General features: G+C 35.7%; 1 protein-coding gene across 1 annotated transcript in view; it reads left to right on the forward strand.

Annotated features, from left to right (window-relative positions):
- The first annotated feature begins 1770 nt into the window (after positions 1-1770).
- zcchc24 (zinc finger, CCHC domain containing 24) overlaps positions 1771-24218 on the forward strand; it is a 126572-nt gene continuing 104124 nt past the window's right edge. The window contains exon 1 of the mRNA XM_062058013.1: positions 1771-2196. Within this exon, the coding sequence (XP_061913997.1) occupies positions 1963-2196 (234 nt within the window). The 5' untranslated portion in view covers positions 1771-1962. The remainder of the gene's footprint in view (positions 2197-24218) is intronic.

Genomic DNA, 24218 nt, shown 5'->3' on the forward strand with positions numbered 1-24218 from the left:
ACTAACATAACATAAACAAGTTTTACATGATTTAAAGGCCTACTGAAATGATTTTTTTAAATTTAAACGGGGATAGCAGATCCATTCTATGTGTCATACTTGATCATTTCGCGATATTGCCATATTTTTTTGCTGAAGGATTTAGTAGAGAACATCGACGATAAAGTTGCAACTTTTGGTCGCTGATAAAAAAAGCCTTGCCTGTAGCGGAAGTAGCGTGACGTCACAGGTTGAAAGGCTCCTCACATTTCCCCGTTGTTTTCAATGCAGCTAGAGCGATTCGGACCGAGAAAGCGACGATTACCCCATTAATTTGAGCCATGATGAAAGATTCGTGGATGAGGAACGTGAGAGTGAAGGACTAGCGTGCAGTGCAGGACGCATCTTTTTTCGCTCTGACCGTAACTTAGGTACAAGCTGGCTCATTGGATTCCACACTCGCTCCTTTTTCTATTGTGGATCACGGATTTGTATTTTAAACCACCTGGGATACTATATCCTCTTGAAAATGAGAGTCGAGAACGCGAAATGGACATTCACAGTGATTTTTATCTCCACGACAATACATCGGCGAAACACTTTAGCTACGGAGCTAACGTTATAGCATTGTGCTTAACTGCATATAGAAACAAAATAAATAAACCCCTGACTGGAAGGATAGACAGAAAATCAACAATACTATTAAACCATGGACATGTAAATACACGGTTAATGCTTTCCAGGCTGGCGAAGGTTAACAATGCTGTTGCTAACGACGCCATTGAAGCTAACTTAGCAACCGGACCTCACAGAGCTATGCTAAAAACATTAGCTATCCACCTACGCCAGCCAGCCGTCATCTGCTCATCAACACCCGTGCTCACCTGCGTTCCAGCGATCGACGGTGCGACGAAGGACTTCACCCGATCACAGATGCGGTCGGCGGCCCGGAGACGGAGGAAGTTAAGGTGAGTTCGCCGGCTAGCGCGTCTGCTATCCATCTCAAAGTCCTCCTGGTTGTGTTGCTGCAGCCAGCCGCTAATACACCGATCCCACCTACAACTTTCTTCTTTGCAGTCTCCATTGTTCATTAAACAAATTGCAAAAGATTCACCAACACAGATGTCCAGAATACTGTGGAATTTTGAGATGAAAACAGAGCTTTTTTGTATTGGATTCAATGGGGTACAAATACTTCCGTTTAGCTAGTGACGTCACGCGAATACGTCATCATACATAGGCGTTTTCAACCGGAAGTTTAGCGGGAAATTTAAAATGTCACTTTATAAGTTAACCCGGCCGTATTGGCATGTGTTGCAATGTTAAGATTTCATCATTGATGTATAAACTATCAGACTGCGTGGTCGCTAGTAGTGGCTTTCAGTAGGCCTTTAATCCAAATATTAGACACATTTTACATGATTTAAGTCAAGTATTAGAAAAGCTCGATGTAATTTATACAGTATAAATTAATAAATAAATAATAAATTATACTAATGTAAAGTAAACCGTTTTTACATGCAAGTATTAGACACGTTGTAAGTAATCTATACTAATATAGAGTAAACAAGTTTTACATTCAAGCCTATTATAAAAGTAACAATTAAATAGTATTTAATGTATTTCAGGATGCACAGAGTTAACTTCATAGGTGAAAATGCATGGGTTTTGCCTCCAAAGCGCATGTCATGAATATTCATGAGGGGGCGAGCGCTGATTGGCCAGCGTCCTCAGCGACTTCCTTCCTGTGCTCATTGAATATTCAAATATGGTGTCCGTGCCGGAGTGCAATAAAGGCAGATAGCGGACCATGGCGAGGAAGGGGGAACTTTTCCATACTATGACTTTTGTCTAACGCTTCACTGGGGCCAGGCTCCGGGTGTGAAGGGGGCTCGTTTACCGGGAACACACAGAGGGGGAAAAGAAGGGAAAAGAGGACTTCTCGGACAAGAAGAGAAGATTGAAAGTATCATCGTCGTGAAGATGAGCTTAATGTCTGCCATCGACACCAGTGCCTCCGTGTATCAGCCCGCCCAGCTCCTCAACTGGGTCTATCTGTCCCTGCAGGACCCCCACCACCAGACCAGCGCCTTTGACGCCTTCAGACCCGAACCCAACTCTTCCCACCCGGATCTCAACTACAGCAAGAGTCCAGACTTGAGCTCCTCGCTCAACTCCAACTATCTCAACAACTTCTTGCAGCTGCAACGCAACGAGGTGACATTCATGTGTACTAATAATAACCATATTAATAATAATCATAATCATAACTACATGACATTCATGTGTAATAATACTCATCATAATAATAATAACTAGATGACATTCATGTGTACTGATAATAATCATATTAATAATAATCATAATCATAACTACATGACATTCATGTGTAATAATAATCATCATAATAATAATAACTAGATGACATTCATGTGTAATAATAATCATAATAATAATAACTAGATGACATTCATGTGTAATAATAATCATAATAATAATAACTAGATGACATTCATGTGTACTAATAATAATCATAATAATAATCATAATCATAACTACATGACATTCATGTGTATGTAATAATAATCATAATAATAATAATAACTAGATGACATTCATGTGTAATAATACTCATCATATTAATAATAATCATAATCATAACTACATGACATTCATGTGTAATAATAATCATCATAATAATAATAATCATAATCATAACTACATGACATTCATGTGTAATAATACTCATCATAATAATAATAACTAGATGACATTCATGTGTAATAATAATCATCATAATAATAATAATAATAACTAGAGGACATTCATGTGTAATAATAATAATCATATTAATAATATTAATAATAATAACAACTAGATGACATGCATGTGTAAAAATAATATTAATAATAATAATAACTACATTACATTCATGTGTAATAATAATATTAATAATAATAACTGGATGACATGCATGTGTAAAAATAATATTAATAATAATAATAACTACATTACATTCATGTGTAATAATAATAATAATAATAACTAGATGGCATTCGTGTGTAATAATAATAATGATATGAATAATAACTAGAAGACATTCATGTATAATAATAATAACTAGATGACATTCATGTGTAATAATAATAATAACTAGATGACATTCATGTGTAATAATAATAATAATAATAACTAGATGGAATTCATGTGTAATAATAATAATAATAACTACATGACATTCATGTGTAAAAATAATAATAATAATATGAATAATAATAATAATAATAATAACTAGATGACATTCATTTGTAATAATAATAATAATAACTAGATGACATTCATTTGTAATAATAATAATAATAACTAGATGACATTCATGTGTAATAATAAAATAATAATAATAACTAGATGACATGCATGTGTAATAATAATAATAATAATAATAATAACTAGATGACATGCATGTGTAATAATAATATTAATAATAACTAGATGACATTCATGTGTAATAATAATAATAACTAGATGACATTCATGTGTAATAATAATAATAACTAGATGACATTCATGTATAATAATAAAAACTAGATGACATTCATGTGTAATAATAATATTAATAATAACTAGATGACATTCATGTGTAATAATAATAATAATAATAATAACTAGATGACATTCATGTGTAATAATAATAACTACATGACATTCATGTGTAAAAATAATAATAATAATATGAATAATAATAATAATAACTAGATGACATTCATTTGTAATAATAATAATAATAACTAGATGACATTCATGTGTAATAATAAAAATAATAATAATAACTAGATGACATGCATGTGTAATAATAATAATAATAATAATAATAATAATAACTAGATGACATGCATGTGTAATAATAATATTAATAATAACTAGATGACATTCATGTGTAATAATAATAACTAGATGACATTCATGTGTTATAATAATATTAATAATAACTAAATGACATTCATGTGTAATAATAATAATAATAATAACTAGATGACATTCTTGTGTAATAATAATAATAACTAGATGACATTCATGTGTAAAAATAATAATAATAATATGAATAATAATAATAACTAGATGACATTCATTTGTAATAATAATAATAATAACTAGATGACATTCATGTGTAATAATAATAATAATAATAACTAGATGACATGCATGTGTAATAATAATAATAATAATAATAATAATAATAACTAGATGACATGCATGTGTAATAATAATATTAATAATAACTAGATGATATTCATGTGTTATAATAATATTAATAATAACTACATGGCATGAATGTGTAATAATATTAATAATAATAATAACTAGATTACATGCATGTGTAATAATAATAATAATTATGACTAGATAACATTCTTGTGTAATAATAATATGAATAATAACAATAATAATAACTAGATGACATGCATGTGTAATAATAATATTAATAATAACTAGATGACATTAATGTGTAATAATAATAATAACTAGATGACATTCATGTGTAATAATAATATTAATAATAACTAAATGACATTCATGTGTAATAATAATAATAATAATAATAACTAGATGACATTCATGTGTAATAATAATAATAACTAGATGACATTCATGTGTAAAAATAATAATAATAATAATATGAACAATAATAATAATAACTAGATGACATTCGTTTGTAATAATAATATTAATAATAACTAGATGATATTCATGTGTTATAATAATATACATAATAACTACATGGCATGAATGTGTAATAATATTAATAATAATAATAACTAGATTACATGCATGTGTAATAATAATAATAATAATAATTATGACTAGATAACATTCATGTGTAATAATAATATGAATAATAACAATAATAATAACTAGATGACATTCATGTGTAATAATAATAATAATAAACTGTAAAATATCAAATAATATTATTTCGCTCATTCACGTAAGAGACTAGACGTGTAAGATTTCATGGGATTTAGCGATTAGGAGTGACAGATTGTTTGGTAAACGTATAGCATGTTCTATATGTTATAGTTATTTGAATGACTCTTACCATAATATGTTATGTTAACATACCAGGCACCTTCTCAGTTGGTTATTTTTGCCTCATATAACGTACACTTATTCAGCCTGTTGTTCACTATTCTTTATTTATTTTAAATTGCCTTTCAAATGTCTATTCTTGGTGTTGGGTTTTATTTAAAAAATGCGACTTATATATGTTTTTTTCCTTCTTTATTATGCATTTTCGGCCGGTGCGACTTATACCCAGGAGCGACTTATACTCCGAAAAATACGGTAGTTTTTTTTCCTGATCAACAAAAATGTTTTGATGGTTGAAAAATGTGGAAGGAGTAGTCGACAGAAAAAAGGGAGAAAAAAGGGTTTGGAAAAAACAGGAATTCCTGGAATTTTTTTGAACTAGGGAAAATGGTAGTTTGAATGTACAGGATGAGTGGAATATGTTCATGTTGGAATGGTTTGAATCGGTTGAAAAATGTGGAAATTGTGCAACTTAGAAAAATGTCCCATTCATTTCAATGACAATTTCATGGAAATTTGGGAATTTCGGGAAAAGAGGGAACTTTTAAAAAAATGCTAAAACATTTGAATGTTCTGAATGTTGGATTTTTTCAAATCGGCCGAGAAATGTTGAAGCAGTAACATTTTTAATTGAGAAATGGTATTTCGGAATTACTGAAATTTCGGGAAAATTGGGAATTTTTAAGTTGAAAAAACAACTTTGTTTATTGTCCTAATTAAGAGGAATGATTTGACGGTGGAACGGTTGAAGTGGGTTGAAAAATGTGGAAGTAGTAGTCGACAGAAAAAAGGGTTTGGAAAAAACGGGAATACTGGGAATTCCTGGAATTTTTTTGAACTTGGGAAAATGTTAGTTTGAATGTCCAGGATGGTGGAATATGTTGAAGGTGGAATGCTTTGAATCTGTTTAAAAATGTGGGAACTGTGTAACGAAAAATGTCCCATTCATTTCAATAGGAATTTCATGGAAATTTAGGAATTTCAGAAAGAGCGGGAATTTTTTTGAAAATGCTAAAAAATTTGAATGTTCGGATTGAGTTGAAATGGTTGGTGTTGGAATTTTTCAAATTGGTCGAGAAATGCTGAAGTAGTAACATTTTTAACTGAGAAATGGTATTACGGAATCTCGGGAAAACCGGGAATTTTTCCAGTTCAAAAAACTACTTTTGTTTTTTGTCCTGATTAAGAGAAAGGTTTTGACGGTGGAACGGTTAAAGTGGGTTGAAAAATGTGGGAAGAGTAGTCGACAGAAATAAGGGTGAAAAATGGGGTTGAAAAAAACGGGAATTCTGGGAATTCCTGGAATTTTTTTGAACTTGGAAGCATGATACTTCGAATGCCCAGGATGAGTGGAATATGTTGAAGGTGGAATGGTTTGAATCGGTTGAAAAATGTGGAAATTGTGCAACTTAGAAAAATGTCCCATTCATTTCAATGACAATTTCATGGAAATTTGGGAATTTCGGGAAAAGAGGGAACTTTTAAAAAAATGCTAAAACATTTGAATGTTCTAAATGTTGGATTTTTTCAAATCGGCCGAGAAATGTTGAAGCAGTAACATTTTTAATTGAGAAATGGTATTTTGGAATTCCTGAAATTTCGGGAAAATTGGGAATTTTTAAGTTGAAAAAACAACTTTGTTTATTGTCCTAATTAAGAGGAATGATTTGACGGTGGAACGGTTGAAGTGGGTTGAAAAATGTGGAAGGAGTAGTCGACAGAAAAAAGGGTTTGGAAAAAACGGGAATACTGGGAATTCCTGGAATTTTTTGAACTTGGGAAAATGTTAGTTTGAATGTCCAGGATGGTGGAATATGTTGAAGGTGGAATGGTTTGAATCTGTTTAAAAATGTGGGAACTGTGTAACGAAAAATGTCCCATTCATTTCAATAGGAATTTCATGGAAATTTAGGAATTTCAGAAAGAGCGGGAATTTTTTTGAAAATGCTAAAAAATTTGAATGTTCGGAATGAGTTGAAATGGTTGGTGTTGGAATTTTTCAAATTGGTCGAGAAATGTTGAAGTAGTAACATTTTTAACTGAGAAATGGTATTACGGAATCTCGGGAAAACCGGGAATTTTTCCAGTTCAAAAAACAACTTTTGTTTTTTGTCCTGATTAAGAGAAAGGTTTTGACAGTGGAACGGTTGAAGTGGGTTGAAAAATGTGGGAAGAGTAGTCGACAGAAATATGGGTGAAAAATGGGGTTGAAAAAAACGGGAATTCTGGGAATTCCTGGAATTTTTTTGAACTTGGAAATATGATACTTTGAATGCCCAGGATGAGTGGAATATGTTGAAGGTGGAATGGTTTGAATCGGTTGAAAAATGTGGAAATTGTGCAACTTAGAAAAATGTCCCATTCATTTCAATGACAATTTCATGGAAATTTCGGGAAAAGAGGGAACTTTTTAAAAAATGCTAAAACATTTGAATGTTCTGAATGTTGGATTTTTTCAAATCGGCCGAGAAATGTTGAAGCAGTAACATTTTTAATTGAGAAATGGTATTTCGGAATTCCTGAAATTTCGGGAAAATTGGGAATTTTAAGTTGAAAAAACAACTTTGTTTATTGTCCTAATTAAGAGGAATGATTTGACGGTGGAACGGTTGAAGTGGGTTGAAAAATGTGGAAGTAGTAGTCGACAGAAAAAAGAGTTTGGAAAAAACGGGAATACTGGGAATTCCTGGAATTTTTTTGAACTTGGGAAAATGTTAGTTTGAATGTCCAGGATGGTGGAATATGTTGAAGGTGGAATGCTTTGAATCTGTTTAAAAATATGGGAACTGTGTAACGAAAAATGTCCCATTCATTTCAATAGGAATTTCATGGAAATTTAGGAATTTCAGAAAGAGCGGGAATTTTTTTGAAAATGCTAAAAAATTTGAATGTTCGGATTGAGTTGCAACGGTTGGTGTTGGAATTTTTCAAATTGGTCGAGAAATGCTGAAGTAGTAACATTTTTAACTGAGAAATGGTATTACGGAATTTCGGGAAAACCGGGAATTTTTCCAGTTCAAAAAACAACTTTTGTTTTTTGTCCTGATTAAGAGAAAGGTTTTGACGGTGGAACGGTTGAGGTGGGTTGAAAAATGTGGGAAGAGTAGTCGACAGAAATAAGGGTGAAAAATGGGGTTGAAAAAAACGGGAATTCTGGGAATTCCTGGAATTTTTTTGAACTTGGAAATATGATACTTCGAATGTCCAGGATGAGTGGAATATGTTGAAGGTGGAATGGTTTGAATTGGTTGAAAAATTTGGGAATGGTAGAAGTTTGAAAAATGGGCAATTCATTTTTGAATGGGGAAAAATGTCCCGGAAAACCTGGAATTCTGGGAAATCTGGGAATTTTTGGAATTTGTCAAGGGAAAGCCCGCGATTCCCGAATAGGCGGAACAGTTTGAAGTTGGAACGGTTTGAATCGGATGAAAAATGTGGAAATTAGAGCGCGCCAAAATCTGGAAAAGAAGTTGAAGAAGTTGAAGAAATAGATGAATTTTGGTGTATAAAACCATGTTAATATTATTATTGAGTGAATGCATTGGAGCATTCCCACAATAATAATACTGATAATAATAATAATAATAATAGTTGGTGTTGTTGCATGCAATATAGCTTTAAGCACGATTTATTATGGGAACATTGTGCGATTACAATTCACATAATAATTCACATCATCGGAGTCGATACTGTGACAATAAGTGAATAAATGCAGATAATATTTATTACTCCACTAATATAGAGAATAAATGCAGATAATATTTGATACTCCACTAATATGGAAGGAGGACACTCTGCTGCAGTTTTGTACTGAGCCGCTTATGCAAACACCAAAATCAACCCTTGTTTGCATTTGCCTATTTTTGAACCTCTGTGTAATTTTAGGGCGCAAACCTGACACTGCAAACTGCAACGTCTGCCACTTTAATAAGCACAAGCTAATATTGTGTACATCAGAATGTAGAGTCCCACTCCCTGGGGCCATTCGTGGCCCCTCAGCTCTTGTTTTGGTTTTGTGTCATTTAGAACATGTATTTGATACGTTGCTAGTAATCTATGCTAAAGTAAACAAGTTTTACATCCAAGTATTAGTCAAGTGTGATGTAGTTTATACTGATATAAAGTAAACAAGTTTTACATCCAAGTATTAGACAAGTTCATGTAATCTATACTAATATAAAGTAAATAAGTTTTACATCCAAGTATTAGACATGTTCATGTAATCTATACTAATATAAAGTAAACAAGTTTTACATCCTAGTATTAGACAAGTTCATGTAATCTATACTAATATAAAGTAAATAAGTTTTACATCCTAGTATTAGACATGTTCAATGTAATTTATGCTGATATAAATAACATAAACAAGTTTTACATGATCAATTCCAAGTATTAGACAAGTTTTACATGATCAAATCCAAGTATCAGACACGTTTTACATGATTTAATCCAAGTATTAGACACGTTTTGTGACATTATGTCCAAGTATTAGACACGTTTTGTGACATTTAGACTATTAGACATGTTTTGTGACATTTAGACCAAGTATTAGACACGTTTTGTGACATTATGACCAAGTATTAGACACGTTTTGTGACATTTAGACTATTAGACACGTTTTGTGACATTTAGACTATTAGACATGTTTTGTGACATTTAGACCAAGTATAAGACATGTTTTGTGACATTTAGACCAAGTATTATTCATGTTTTGTGACATTTAAACCAAGTATTAGACATATTTTGTGACATTTAGACCAATTGTTAGACATGTTATGTGACGTTTAGACCAAGTATTAGACATGTTTTGTGACATTTAGACTATGAGACACGTTTTGTGACATTTAGACCAAGTATTAGACATGTTTTGTGACATTTAGACCAAGTATTAGACATGTTTTGTGACATTTAGACTATGAGACACGTTTTGTGACATTTAGACCAATTGTTAGACATGTTATGTGACGTTTAGACCAAGTATTAGACACGTTTAGTGACATTTAGACTATGAGACACGTTTTGTGACATTTAGACCAAGTATTAGACATGTTTTGTGACATTTAGACCAAGTATTAGACATGTTTTGTGACATTTAGACCAAGTATTAGACATGTTTTGTGACATTTAGACTATGAGACACGTTTTGTGACATTTAGACCAAGTATGAGACATGTTTTGTGATATTTAGACTATTATACATGTTTTGTGACATTTAGACCAAGTATTAGACATGTTTTGTAACATTTAGACCAAGTATTAGACATGTTTTGTGACATTTAGACAAAGTATTAGACATGTTTTGTGACATTTAGACCAAGTATTAGACATGTTTTGTGATATTTAGACTATTATACATGTTTTGTGACATTTAGACCAAGTATTAGACATGTTTTGTGATATTTAGACCAAGTATTAGACACGTTTTGTAACATTTAGACCAAGTATTAGACATGTTTTGTGATATTTAGACCAAGTATTAGACACGTTTTATAACAATTAGACCAAGTATTAGACACGTTTTGTGACATTTAGACCAAGTATTAGACATGTTTTGTGACATTTAGACCAAGTATTAGACACGTTTTGTGACATTTAGACCAAGTATTAGACACATTTTGTGACATTTAGACCAAGTATTAGACACGTTTTGTGACATTTAGACCAAGTATTAGACATGTTTTGTGACATTTAGACCAAGTATTAGACACGTTTTGTGACATTTAGACCAAGTATTAGACACGTTTTGTGACATTTGAACTATTACACATGTTTTGTGACATTTAAACTATTACACAAGTTTTGTGACATTTAGACCAAGTATTAGACACGTTTTGTGATATTCAGACCAAGTATTAGACATGTTTTGTGACATTTAGACCAAGTATTAGACACGTTTTGTGACATTTAGACCAAGTATTAGACATGTTTTGTGACATTTAGACCAAGTTTTAGACACGTTTTGTGACATTTAGACCAAGTATTAGACACATTTTGTGACATTTGAACTATTACACATGTTTTGTGACATTTAAACTATTACACAAGTTTTGTGACATTTAGACCAAGTATTAGACACGTTTTGTGATATTTAGACCAAGTATTAGACATGTTTTGTGATATTTAGACCAAGTATGAGACACGTTTTGTGATATTTAGACCAAGTATTAGACACGTTTTGTGATATTTAGACCAAGTATTAGACATGTTTTGTGATATTTAGACCAAGTATGAGACACGTTTTGTATAATTTTATTGCTACCTGGACACTTGTCATATGAGACACATTTTTCATCATATACTCCAAATATTTGGAACATTTTATGTCAGTTAGTCCAACTGTTAGACAGGGTTTTATGTCACATAGTCTTAATATTACATTTTACATTTAGTTGAAATATTAGACAGGCCGTACGTCACATAGTCTAAGTCTCAAGAGCAGAATGCTGGCTTTAAAGTCCAAGTACTGGATGAGTTTAAATCATTGATTTTGTTAAAGTATTAGAAAAACTTCCATATCTCCATGGAAACCGTTTGGCAGTCCTGTCCTAGCGTGTTGCTGACGCTCCCCAAACCTTCTTGCCAGTGTTCTTTCTCGTGTTAATGGCCACAGACGTCACTCCAACATGAAACAGTCCTCTGAAGAGCGGGCGTAGTGCAAACAATACGTTACACGCCATTGTGTAATGCGACTCAGTCCGCATGAGAAGCGAGCGTGTTCCAGGGCGAGCGAGCGAGCGAGCGTGCACGCGGCGGGGCTGGAAACAGTTTAGGGGCGCCGGCCGGGGGGGGTGGGGGGGGGGGGGGGGGGGATTTTGCAACTTTCTCGACGCCAAGTCAAATAAACCACCGCTGAGAGATTTCGTGATGAGATGAGTAATGCGGTCGTTGTTGTTGCTGCGAGGCGACGATCACCGAGCCCTGGTTAAAACCCACCTCACCACCAATTTGAAAGGAATCAATCTTTTCAATGTTCCTGTGTTTTTGCTCCCAGGCTACATTAACTCCCGACCTATTGTGACTTCCTGTAGTTTGATGCAAACCCAGGTCACCCACTAGGTCTGAAAACAACAGCGTGTGATCGCCCCCCCCCCCCTAGAGTGTGACACCACAATCCTAAATCTGGGCGCAACAAATGCTCACCTCGCTTTATTGGCTGACATACTGTCAGCATTAATCCTGACTCACCTAATAAATAAGATAACAACGTCACCCCTCCTTCAGCAGATGTGCGTGAAATCACTCCAGACTCCAAGCCAAGGAATCAAGACCTTGATTATTTACGGAGCTCCACAACAACTGCTGTAAAAGTGAATACACAAACAAGTGTGTGTGGGGTGGGGTGGGGGGGTAACACACATTACACACTAATCCCCGGGGCTGAAAGGCATGGCAGATGGAAAACCTGAGAATGGACAGCACCGGCATGCCTGATTTACGATGACAACACGTAACAAATGAACACGGCCTCCGAGCTGGAGCTGGTTAGAAACCTGGGGCCGTACTTATCAAGCTTCTTAGAGTGCCATTTTACACTTAAGTCCTGAGAATTTGCGAAATTTAGTCCTACTCTCAAACTTAAGAATAAAAGCTTTTTATCAACGTTCTTAAGTCTAAGAATCACTCCTACTCTCCACGATATTTAAGAGACCTTCAGAGGTGTCTTAAGTGGTTAGGAGTTGCCAGCAGGGGGTGGCACTGAGGCGAGAGAGACGTGCGCGAACGTTCAGGGAACGGAACGATGTTCTGGATTTGTTTGATGACGAGCAGCTGATCAAACGGTATCGTTTAGACCAGGGGTCGGCAACCCGCGGCTCCGGAGCCGCATGCGGCTCCTTGACCACTCTGATGCGGCTCAGCTACATACATGCCGACCCCCCCGATTTTCCCAGGAGATTTATGGATCTCAGTGTCTTTCATAGATTAGTCCCAGGGAAAAAATAATCCTATTTACACTCTAATTGCTAAATAAAGGGCGTGCCCTAATTGCACTGTAGTAATTGTCCTCTATAACATTTACATACAGCGTGCCAGTCCAGCCACATGTTGCATGTTGTTATTACTTGTACACACAGGAGACAGCAAAGCATACTTACTCATCAGCCACACAGCTTACACTGACGGTAGCCGTATCAAACAACTTTAACATTGTTACGTTACAAATATGCGCCACACTGTGAACCCACACCAAAAAAGAATGAAAAACACATTTCTGGAGAACATCCCACCGTAACACAACATAAACACAACACAACCATTACCCAGAATCCCATGCAGCCCTAACTCTTCCGGTCTACATTATACACCCCCGCTACCACCAAATCCCCCCACACATCAACCCCCCCCCCCCCTCTCCGTGCGTTGGTTGAGCGGAAGAGTTAGGGCTGCATGGGATTCTGGGTATTGGTACCGTCAGTGTAAGATGTGTGGCTGCTGAGTTAGTACGCCTTGCTGTCACTTACGTGAGCAAGCTGAAATTGCATTCTACGTGTGGTCGAGCAGGTACACTGTTATGGAAGGCTGTAGAGGGCGCCAAATGCAGTGTCATCACGCTCTGATATTCGGGAGTCTCCCGGGAAAAATGAGAAGGTTGGCAAGTATGACGCTATCAAGCGCCATTCATTCAAAACTCGCGGGCTGCACTAACATCAAATTTCCACATTAAAGTGTGTGCCGGTGCATGTGTCGGAGACCCCTGGTTAACATAGCACAAAGCATTTAAGCTTTGTATGCAGTGTTTTTCATTTTAAATTTAAATTTTTTTGTTGTTGCTCCCATTACTTTCTTTAATTTGTGAAACTTGCCAAAATGGCTCTTTGAGTGGTAAAGGTTGCGACCCCTGGTTTAGACAGAGCGGGTATTATTTTTGTCACAGATTTAATACTTTTTGATTCCATGTTGATTTCTGCATGTGTCTGCAGTGGGCTAGTATATATAGAGTCACCCACACCAGTTTCAAATTAGTTGCCTAATTAATGAATTGGAAAGAAAATGTTATGACAGTAGCGTATGTGTGTGGCCGTGAGGTGAGTGACGTCAGTGAGTGTGTGGGCGATAGAAGAGAGGGAGCGGTAGCGTGAGTGCCGGCGGGGACTAGTTTGTTTTGTATTATTTTGTAGTTTATTGTCAAAATATACACTCCCATTGTCCACTTAAATATTTCCAAGATATTTCTTTATTCTTAGACAAGGGATTCCCTTCCGTGATTGGTCATTTCTATGGACACAGAAATGACGTCACCTAAAATTCCGTTTACGGCACATAGTAATGTCGTAATTCAGCTCTGAGTGTGACACTTAAGATTCAGTCCTACACTTCGCTGAAAGTGTGAGTAAGACGCTTGATAACTAACTTTTAAGTGCAGCTTTCAGCGAAGAATTTATTTACTCTTAAGTCAACTCTTAGCAGACTTCTTAGGAGTAATTCTAAGAAGCTTGATAAGTATGGCCCCAGGCCTGCAGAGATGTACAGTCGTGATGTAAAGTTTACATACACTTGTAAAGAACATTACAGTTTCCAATCATTTCTACAACTCTTATTTGTTTGTGATAGAGTGATTGGAGCACATACTTGTTGGTCACAAAAAAAAACATTCATGAAGTTTGGTTCTTTTATGAATTTATTATGGGTCTACTGAAAATGTCAGCAAATCTGCTGGCTCAAAAGTATACATACAGGCAAGGCAAGGTAACTTTATTTGTATAGCACTCTTCATACACAAGGCAGACTCAAAGTGCTTTACAGACAACAAAGTGAAATGAAAGAAAATAAAAGCAAAATTAAAATGCAGACAATACAAATAAAAACAGTGCGGACGTTTTTAGTTAAAAGATTAAAAGATTGAGCTGAAAGCTAAGGTGAACATAAAAGTTTTCAGTCTAGTTTTAAAGGCCTACTGAAATGACATTTTTTTATTTAAACGGGGATAGCAGATCTATTTTATGTGTCATACTTGATCATTTCGCGATATTGCCATATTTTTGCTGAAAGGATTTAGTATAGAACAGGGGTCGGCAACCCGCGGCTCCGGAGCCGCATGCGGCTCTTTGACCACTCTGATGCGGCTCAGCACTGTAACACAACATAAACACAACACAACCAATACCCAGAATCCCATGCAGCCCTAACTCTTCCGGTCTAGATTATAGACCCCCGCTACCACAAACTCCCCCCCCCTCCTCCGTGCGTCGGTTGAGCGGAAGAGTTAGTGCTGCATGGGATTCTGGGTATTTATTGTGTTGTGTTTATGTTGTGTTACAGTGCAGATGTTCTCCAGAAATGTGTTTGTCATTCTTTTTTGGTGTGGGTTCAAAGTGTGGCGCATATTTGTAACGTAACAGTGTTAAAGTTGTTTTATACGGTACGGCTACCGTCGGTGTAAGCTGTGTGGCTGCTGAGCTAGTACGCCTTGCTGTCACTTACGTGAGCAAGCTGAAGCTGCATTCTACATGTGGTCGAGCAGGTACACTGTTTGGGCAGGCTGTAGAGTGCACCAAAGGCAGTGCCATCACTCCCTGATATTCGGGAGTCTCCCGGAAATAATGAGAGGGTTGGCAAGTATGACGCTATCAAGCGCCATTGATTCAAATCTCGCGGGCCGCACTGACATCAAATTTCCATATTAAAGTGCGTGCCGGTGCGTGTGTCGGAGACCCCTGGTTAACATAGCACAAAGCAATTAAAGCTTTGTATGCTGTGTTTTTCATTTAAAAAATTTTTTTTTTTTTTTGTGGCTCCCATTATTTTCTTTAATTTGTGAAACTTGCCAAAATGGCTCTTTGAGTGGTAAAGGTTGCCGACCCCTGGTATAGAACAACAACGATAAAGATCGCAACTTTTGGTATCTGACAAAAAAAAGCCTTGCCCCTACCGGAAGGAGCGTGACGTAGTCAGCTGAACATTTCCGCAAAGTTCCCTATTGTTTACAGTGATGGCGGCCAGAAGTAAGAGCGATTCGGACCGAGAAAGCGACGATTTCCCCATTAATTTGAGCGAGGATGAAAGATTCGTGGATGAGGAACGCTAGAGTGCAGTTCAAGACATATCTTTTTTCGCTCTGACTGTAATTTAGGTACAAGCTGGCTCATTGGATTAAAGATTAAGATTAAAGATTAAAGATACCAACGATTGTCACACACACACTAGATGTGGTGAAATTTGTCCTCTGCATTTGACCCATCCCCTTGGGGAGCAGTGGGCAGCAGCGGCGCCGCGCCCGGGAATCATTTTGGTGATTTAACCCTCAACTCCAACCCTTTGTTGCTGAGTGCCAAGCAGGGAGGTTATGGGTCCCATTTTTATAGTCTTTGGTATGACTCGGCTGGGATTTGAACTCCAACCTACCGATCTCAGGGCGGACACTCGAATTCCACACTCTCTCCTTTTTCTATTGTGGATCACGGATTTGTATTTTAAACCACCTCGGATACTATATCCTCTTGAAAATGAGAGTCGAGAACGCGAAATGGACATTCACAGTGACTTTTATCTCCACGACAATACATCGGCGAAGCACTTTAGCTACGGAGCTAACGTGATAGCATCGTGCTTAAATGCAGATAGAAACAAAAGAAATAAGCCCCTGACTGGAAGGATAGACAGAAAATCAACAATACTATTAAACCATGGACATGTAAATACACGGTTAATGCTTTCCAGCTTGGCGAAGCTTAAAAATGCTGTTGCTAACGACGCCATTGAAGCTAACTTAGCAACGGGACCTCACAGAGCTATGCTAAAAACATTACCTATCCACCTACGCCAGCCCTCATCTGCTCATCAACACCCGTGCTCACCTGCGTTCCAGCGATCAACGGAAGGACGAAGGACTTCACCCGATCATCCGTGCGGTTGGCGGCTAGCGTCGGATAGCGCGTCTGCTATCCAAGTCAAAGTCCTCCTGATTGTGTTGCTGCAGCCAGCCGCTAATACACCGATCCCACCTACAAGTTTCTTCTTTGCAGTCTTCATTGTTCATTAAACAAATTGCAAAAGATTCACCAACGCAGATGTCCAGAATACTGTGGAATTATGAGATGAAAACAGAGCTTTTTTGTATTGGATTCAATAGGGTACTAATACTTCCGTTTAGCTAGTGACGTCACGCGCATACGTCATCATACATAGGCGTTTTCAACCGGAAGTTTAGCGGGAAATTTAAAATTGCACTTTATAAGTTAACCCGGCCGTATTGGCATGTGTTGCAATGTTAAGATTTCATCATTGATATATAAACTATCAGACTGTGTGGTCGCTAGTAGTGGCTTTCAGTAGGCCTTTAAGTCAGGACTTTGGGAAGGCCATTCTAAAACCTTCATTCTAGCCTGATTGAGCCATTTTTTTACCACTTTTGACATGTGTTTGGAGGTCATTGTCCTGTTGGAACACCCAACTGCGCCCAAGACCCAACCTCCGGGCTGATGATTTATAAGTTGTCCTGAAAAATTACTGGGTATTGTGGCCAAACAGCTCAATTTTTGTTTCATCTGACATCACATGGACAAAGATAGGACCTTCTGGAGGAAAGTTCTGTGGTCAGATGAAACAAAAATTGAGCTGTTTGGCCACAACACCCAGCAATATGTTTGGAGGAGAAAAGGTGAGGCCTTTAATCCCAGGAACACCATGCCTACCGTCAAGCATAGTGGTGGTAGTGTTATGCTCTGGGCCTGTTTTGCTGCCAATGGAACTGGTGCTTTACAGAGAGTAAATGGGACAATGAAAAAGGAGGATTACCTCCAAATTCTTCAGGACAACCTAAAATCATCAGCCCGGAGGTTGGGTCTTGGGCGCAGTTGGGTGTTCCAACAGTATATATACAGCAACGTCAATATTTAGTTACATGTCCCTTGGCAAGTTTCACTGCAATAAGGCGCTTTTGGTAGCCATCCACAAGCTTCTGCTTGAATTTTTGACCACTCCTCTTGACAAAATTGGTGCAGTTCAGCTAAATGTGTTGGTTTTCCTGACATGGACTTGTTTCTTCAGCATTGTCCACACGTTTAAGTCAGGATTTTGGGAAGGCCATTCTAAAACCTTAATTCTAGCCTGATTTAGCCATTCCTTTACCACTTTTGACGTGTGTTTGTCCTGTTGGAACACCCAACTGCGCCCAAGACCCAACCTCCAGATCAATGCGGACCTGAGACTGAGTGGGGACAGCCTGTTCTCACGTCCGCTTTCCCACAATATAAAACAGCTTGCCTGCCCAAAGACGTCATAACATCTAGGGCTTTTAGAGAGTGCACAACTGCGCACATAACAAGGACACGAAGAACGAGGAAATTACAGACATGGCGGCCGAAATGATATACTCATCATGAACGGAGAAGTTAAACAGGACAATACTGCCATCTAATGGATAGCCACTGGAACACTGAAATTCAAGTATTTTTTTTTCTTCTATGTAAATAAAATATATATATATATATATATATATATATATATATATATATATATATATATATATATATATATATATATATATATATATACATACATATATATATATATATATATATATATATATATATATATATATATATATGTATGTATATATATGTATATATGTATGTATATATATGTATATATGTATGTATATATATGTATATATATATGTATGTATATATGTATATATATGTATATATATGTATATATGTATATATATATGTATATATATATATATATATATATATATATATATATATATATATATATATATATATATATATATATATATATATATATATATACATATATATATGTATATATATATATGTATATATATATATATATATATATATATATATATATATATATATATATGTATATATATATATATGTATATATATATATATATATATATATATATATGTATGTGTGGGAAAAAATCACAAGACTATTTCATCTCTACAGGCCTGTTTCATGAGGGGTTTCTTCAATCCTCAGGAGATTTTTTTTTTTTTTTTTTTTTAAATAAATAAAAATCTCCTGAGGAGTGAAGATTTAAAAAAAAAAAAAAAAAAATCTCCTGAGGATTGAAGAAACCCCTCATGAAACAGGCCTGTAGAGATGAAATAGTCTTGTGATTTTTTCCCACACATACATATTACGCTCTACCACGGTATCGAGCACTATTTTTTGGATAATCTAATTAAGACATATATATATATATATATATATATATATATATATATATATATATATATATATATATATATATATATATATATATATATATATATATATATATATATATATATAGCTAGAATTCACTGAAAGTCAAGTATTTCATACATATATGTATATATATATACATGAAATATATATGAAATACTTGAGTTGGTGAATTCCAGCTGTAAATAACACGCCCCCCCAAAAGTGGTAAAGGAATGGCTAAATCAGGCTAGAATGAAGGTTTTAGAATGGCCTTCCCAAAATCCTGACTTTAAACGTGTGGACAATGCTGAAGAAACAAGTCCATGTCACGAAAACCAACACATTTAGCTGAACTGCACCAATTTTGTCAAGAGGAGTGGTCAAAAATTCCACCAGAAGCTTGTGGATGGCTACCAAAAGCGCCTTATTGCAGGTAAACTTGCCAAGGGACATGTAAGCAAATATTAATATTGCTGTATGTATACTTTTGACCCAGCACATTTGCTCACATTTTCAGTAGACCCATAATAAATTCATAAAAGAACCAAACTCCATGAATGTTTTTTTTGTGACCAACAAGTATGTGCTCCAATCACTAAGTCACAAACAAATAAGAGTTGTAGAAATGATTGGAAACTCAAGACAGCCATGACATTATGTTCTTTACAAGTGTATGTCAACTTTTGATCACGACTGCAGATTTGGCGAGGGGTTGCTGCCGAGTTGCCGAGTTTTAGGTTTCTGTCCAATGCGACGTCAAATAGAAACGTTATTTCCCAGGCACCCGGGCTGGATGCCCAAAAAAAAAAAAAAAAGAACGAAAAAAAGTGCTTGACCCTCTGTTGTGATGAGGATGGATTTCTTATCTGCGGATCCCATCAGGCTCACTTAGCGGTGATTCAGCGTTTATGTGCGCTCGCCAAGTGTTAGGGATGGGCGAACACGGCCTGGAATCTATGTGGTGATATATATATTGCAGACTCATGCGGGCGTATGAATGATAATAGAAGCATTTCAAAAGGGGTTTAAAAGGCTGCTGACATGTGCAGTAACGTATTGCCTCACTTCCACTTGTATTAGTTCTTCAAATGATTCTTCATCTACTTGGTAATTTACTGTCTCTTGTAACGTGGTTCTATCTACACTTCTGTTTAAATGTAATAAGCACTTATTTTTAATGTGTTCTTTTTTGGCGATACTACAATTTTGGGTATCGATCCGATACCAAGTACAAAACCCAAAACCAGTGAAGTTGGCACGTTGTGTAATTCGTAAATAAAAACAGAATACAATGATTTGCATATCCTTTTCATCTTATATTCAATTGAATAGACTGCAAAGACAAGATATTTAATGTTCGAACTAAGAAACACAAATGTTTTTATTTTTTTATTTTTTTTATTTTTTATGTATTTATTTATTTTTTATTATTAAAAAAAAAAGAAAAAAGAAACACTTTTTTTTTTTGCAAATCATTAACTTAGAATTTGATGGCAGCAACACATTGCAAAAAAGTTGTCACATGGGCATTTTTACCACTGTGTTACATGGCCTTTCCTTTTAACAACACTCAGTAAACGTTTGGGAACTGAGGAGACACATTTTTGAAGCTTTTCAGGTGGAATTCTTTCCCATTCTTGCTTGATGTACAGCTTAAGTTGTTCAACAGTCCGGGGGTCTCCCTTGTGCTATTTTATGCTCCATATTACGCCACACATTTTCAGTGGGAGACAGGTCTGGACTACAGGCAGGCCAGTCTTTTACTAAGAAATCACGCTGTTGTAACATGTGCAGAATGTGGCTTGGCATTGTCTTGCTGAAATAAGCAGGGGCGTCCATGATAACGTTGCTTGGATGGCAACACATGTTGCTCCAAAACCTGTATGTACCTTTCAGCATTAATGGTGCCTTCCCAGATGTGTAAGTTACCCATGCCTTGGGCACTAATACACCCCCATACCATCACAGATGCTGGCTTTTTGAACTTTGCCCCTAGAACAGTCCGGATGGTTCTTTTCCTCTTTGGTCCGGAGGACACGACGTCCACAGTTTCCAAAAACAATTTGAAATGTGGACTCGTCAGACCATAGAAAACTTTTCCACTTTGCATCAGTCCATCTTAGATGAGCTCGGGCCCAGTGAAGCCGGCGGCGTTTCTGGGTGTTGTTGATGAATGGCTTTCGCTTTGCATTGTAGAGTTTTAACTTGCGCTTACAGATGTAGCGACGAACTGTAGTTACTGACAGTGGTTTTCTGAAGTGTTCCTGAGCCCATGTGGTGATATCCTTTACACACTGATGTCGCTTTTTGATGCAGTATCGCCTGAGGGATCGAAGGTCCATAATATAATCGCTTAGGTGCAGTGATTTCTCCAGATTCTCTGAACCTTTTGATGATATTACGGACCGTAGATGGTGAAATCCCTAAATTCCTTGCAATAGCTGGTTGAGAAATGTTGTTCTTAAACTGTTCAACAATTTGCTCACGCATTTGTTCACAAAGTGGTGACCCTCGCCCCATCCTTGTTTGTGAATCACTAAGCATTTCATGGAAGCTGCTTTTATACCCAATCATGGCACCCACCTGTTCCCAATTAGCCTGTTCACCTGTGGGATGTTCCAAATAAGTGTTTGATGAGCATTCCTCAACTTTCTCAGTCTTTTTTGTGCCAGCTTTTTTGAAACATGTTGCAGGCGTCAAATTCCAAATGAGCTAATATTTGCAAAAAATAACAAAGTTCACCAGTTGGAACATAAAATATATTTTCTTTGCAGTCTATTCAATTGAATATAGGTTGAAAAGAATTTGCAAATCACTGTATTCTGGTTTTATTTACCATTTACACGACGTGACAACTTCACTGGTTTTGGGTTGTGTAGTTACTGGGGCAGTATTGGCCATACCAATACTGATATGTCAAATTTAAACTTTGTGATCAAAGTTATAATCAGACAAAAACACAGGTTATAAATAGAAAATGAATATTCAAATTATTTTCTTGATTGCTTTTCTTACAAACAACATTCTGAGCAAAATAAAAGTGTAAAATAACTAACAATTAGAAAAACTGCAATTAACTCCGATTGGGTTTTTGCACTCAGAGTCCTTCTTATTTTTTAACAAAAATGTCGGAAACATTTTTTTTGTGATAGTAATTTTAAAAAATTGTTCTAATCACTGTTGTATCGACCATAAACGGATGCTATACTTGTCATCGTTACTGTCGATATTTGTATCGATCCCATCTGTTCGCATTCAAGAGCTCTAGCTTAGCGGTTAGCATGGCTTATTGTATCCCGCTACTTGCACGTTTAGCTATTCCTAGCCTCACTGCAAAAACTGAAATCTAAGTAAGATTAAATATCTCAAATAAGGGTGATATTTGCTTATTTTCTGTCTGATAAGATACTTGATTGATTAATTGATTGAGACTTGTATTAGTAGGTTGCACAGTGAAGCACATATTCCGTACAATTGACCACTAAATGGTAACACCCGAATACGTTTTTCAACTTGTTTAAGTCGGGGTCCACTTAAATTGATTCATGATACAGATATATACTATCAGATATATACTATCATCATAATACAGTCATCACACAAGATAATCACATTGAATTATTTACATTATTTACAATCTCACTAAGCAGATTTTATGTTAGAGTGTTTTACTTGTTTTAAGTGTTTTGGTCCTAAATGATCTCAGTAAGATATTACAGCTTGTTGCTGAGATTTGATGACCTATATTGAGTAAAACATTCTTGAAACTAGAATATCAACTGATGCAAAGCTGAGTCTTCAACACTCACAAGTATAAAACTACTTTTTTAAAGTCCTAATTTCTTATTTCAATCATGAAAAAAAAAATCATGACTTTGACACAATTGTGTCTCATAATTAAAACAGATGACAGCCAAATGGACTTTGCGGTTTTATTTTCAATGGAACAATAGAAAACACGTACTCATATAGTAGTACAGTTGGCACAGTACAGTAAACTGACAGTTAATATTTAAACATTTAACATTTCTAACAATTTTGAACAGAAATAGTTCATGCACATTCAGATAAATTCTTTAAAATTACAATTAAAAATCTTTTGGGCCGGGCTGTATATATGCGCACTAATTGACTGAAAGAGCACGCACTTGGCGCGATGATGTCATGTTATCCATGGAAAAATGCATTTTTAGACAATATGATTTACCTGAGCGGCTAGGAGACCCCGAGAGTAACAAGCGCTTGCCTTGTTGCCTTTCCATTAAGAACAATAAATTAGTTTTTAGTATAAGTTTGCTGGTTTCAAGAAATGTAATGCCGAGCGCATATCATTATGTCAAGATAATGGCACTAGCATTTATTTCATTTAAGAATATTTTTCAACATATTGAGCAAAAAGGTCTTTTTTTTTTTTTTTTACCAAGAAAAGTGCACTTGTTATTAGTGAGAATATACTTATTTTAAGGTATTTTTGGGTTCATTGAAGTTAGCGTATTTTACTTGTTTTGGAAAGTCTTGACAAGCCAAATTTTCTTGTTCTATTGGCAGATAATTTTGCTTAGTTCAAGTAAAATACCCCTCATTTTTGTAATTTTTTTTCTTGTTTTTGAACACTGACTTTTTGCAGTGCTCCAGTGATAACGATTAGAGGAGGGAATCTCTGGGCAGCTCACGATTCGATTACGATTACGGTTCAGAAGCTACGATTCGATTAAAAATCGATTATTGATGCATCTTCAATTTATGTATATTGATGCAGTCTTACATTTCTTTTTCATTTCACTAAATAAGGGCTATAGTGATGCATGCTTGGTTATGGTTTAAAGGCCTACTGAAAGCCACTACTACCGACCACGCAGTCTGATAGTTTATATATCAATGATGAAATCTTAACATTGCAACACATGCCAATACGGCCGGGTTAACTTATAAAGTGCAATTTTAAATTTCCCGCCACACTTCCGCTTGAAAACGTCTCGGTATGATGACGTATGCGC

This window comes from Entelurus aequoreus, linkage group LG09 (genome assembly GCF_033978785.1).
Source record: "Entelurus aequoreus isolate RoL-2023_Sb linkage group LG09, RoL_Eaeq_v1.1, whole genome shotgun sequence".
Lineage (NCBI taxonomy): Eukaryota > Metazoa > Chordata > Actinopteri > Syngnathiformes > Syngnathidae > Entelurus > Entelurus aequoreus.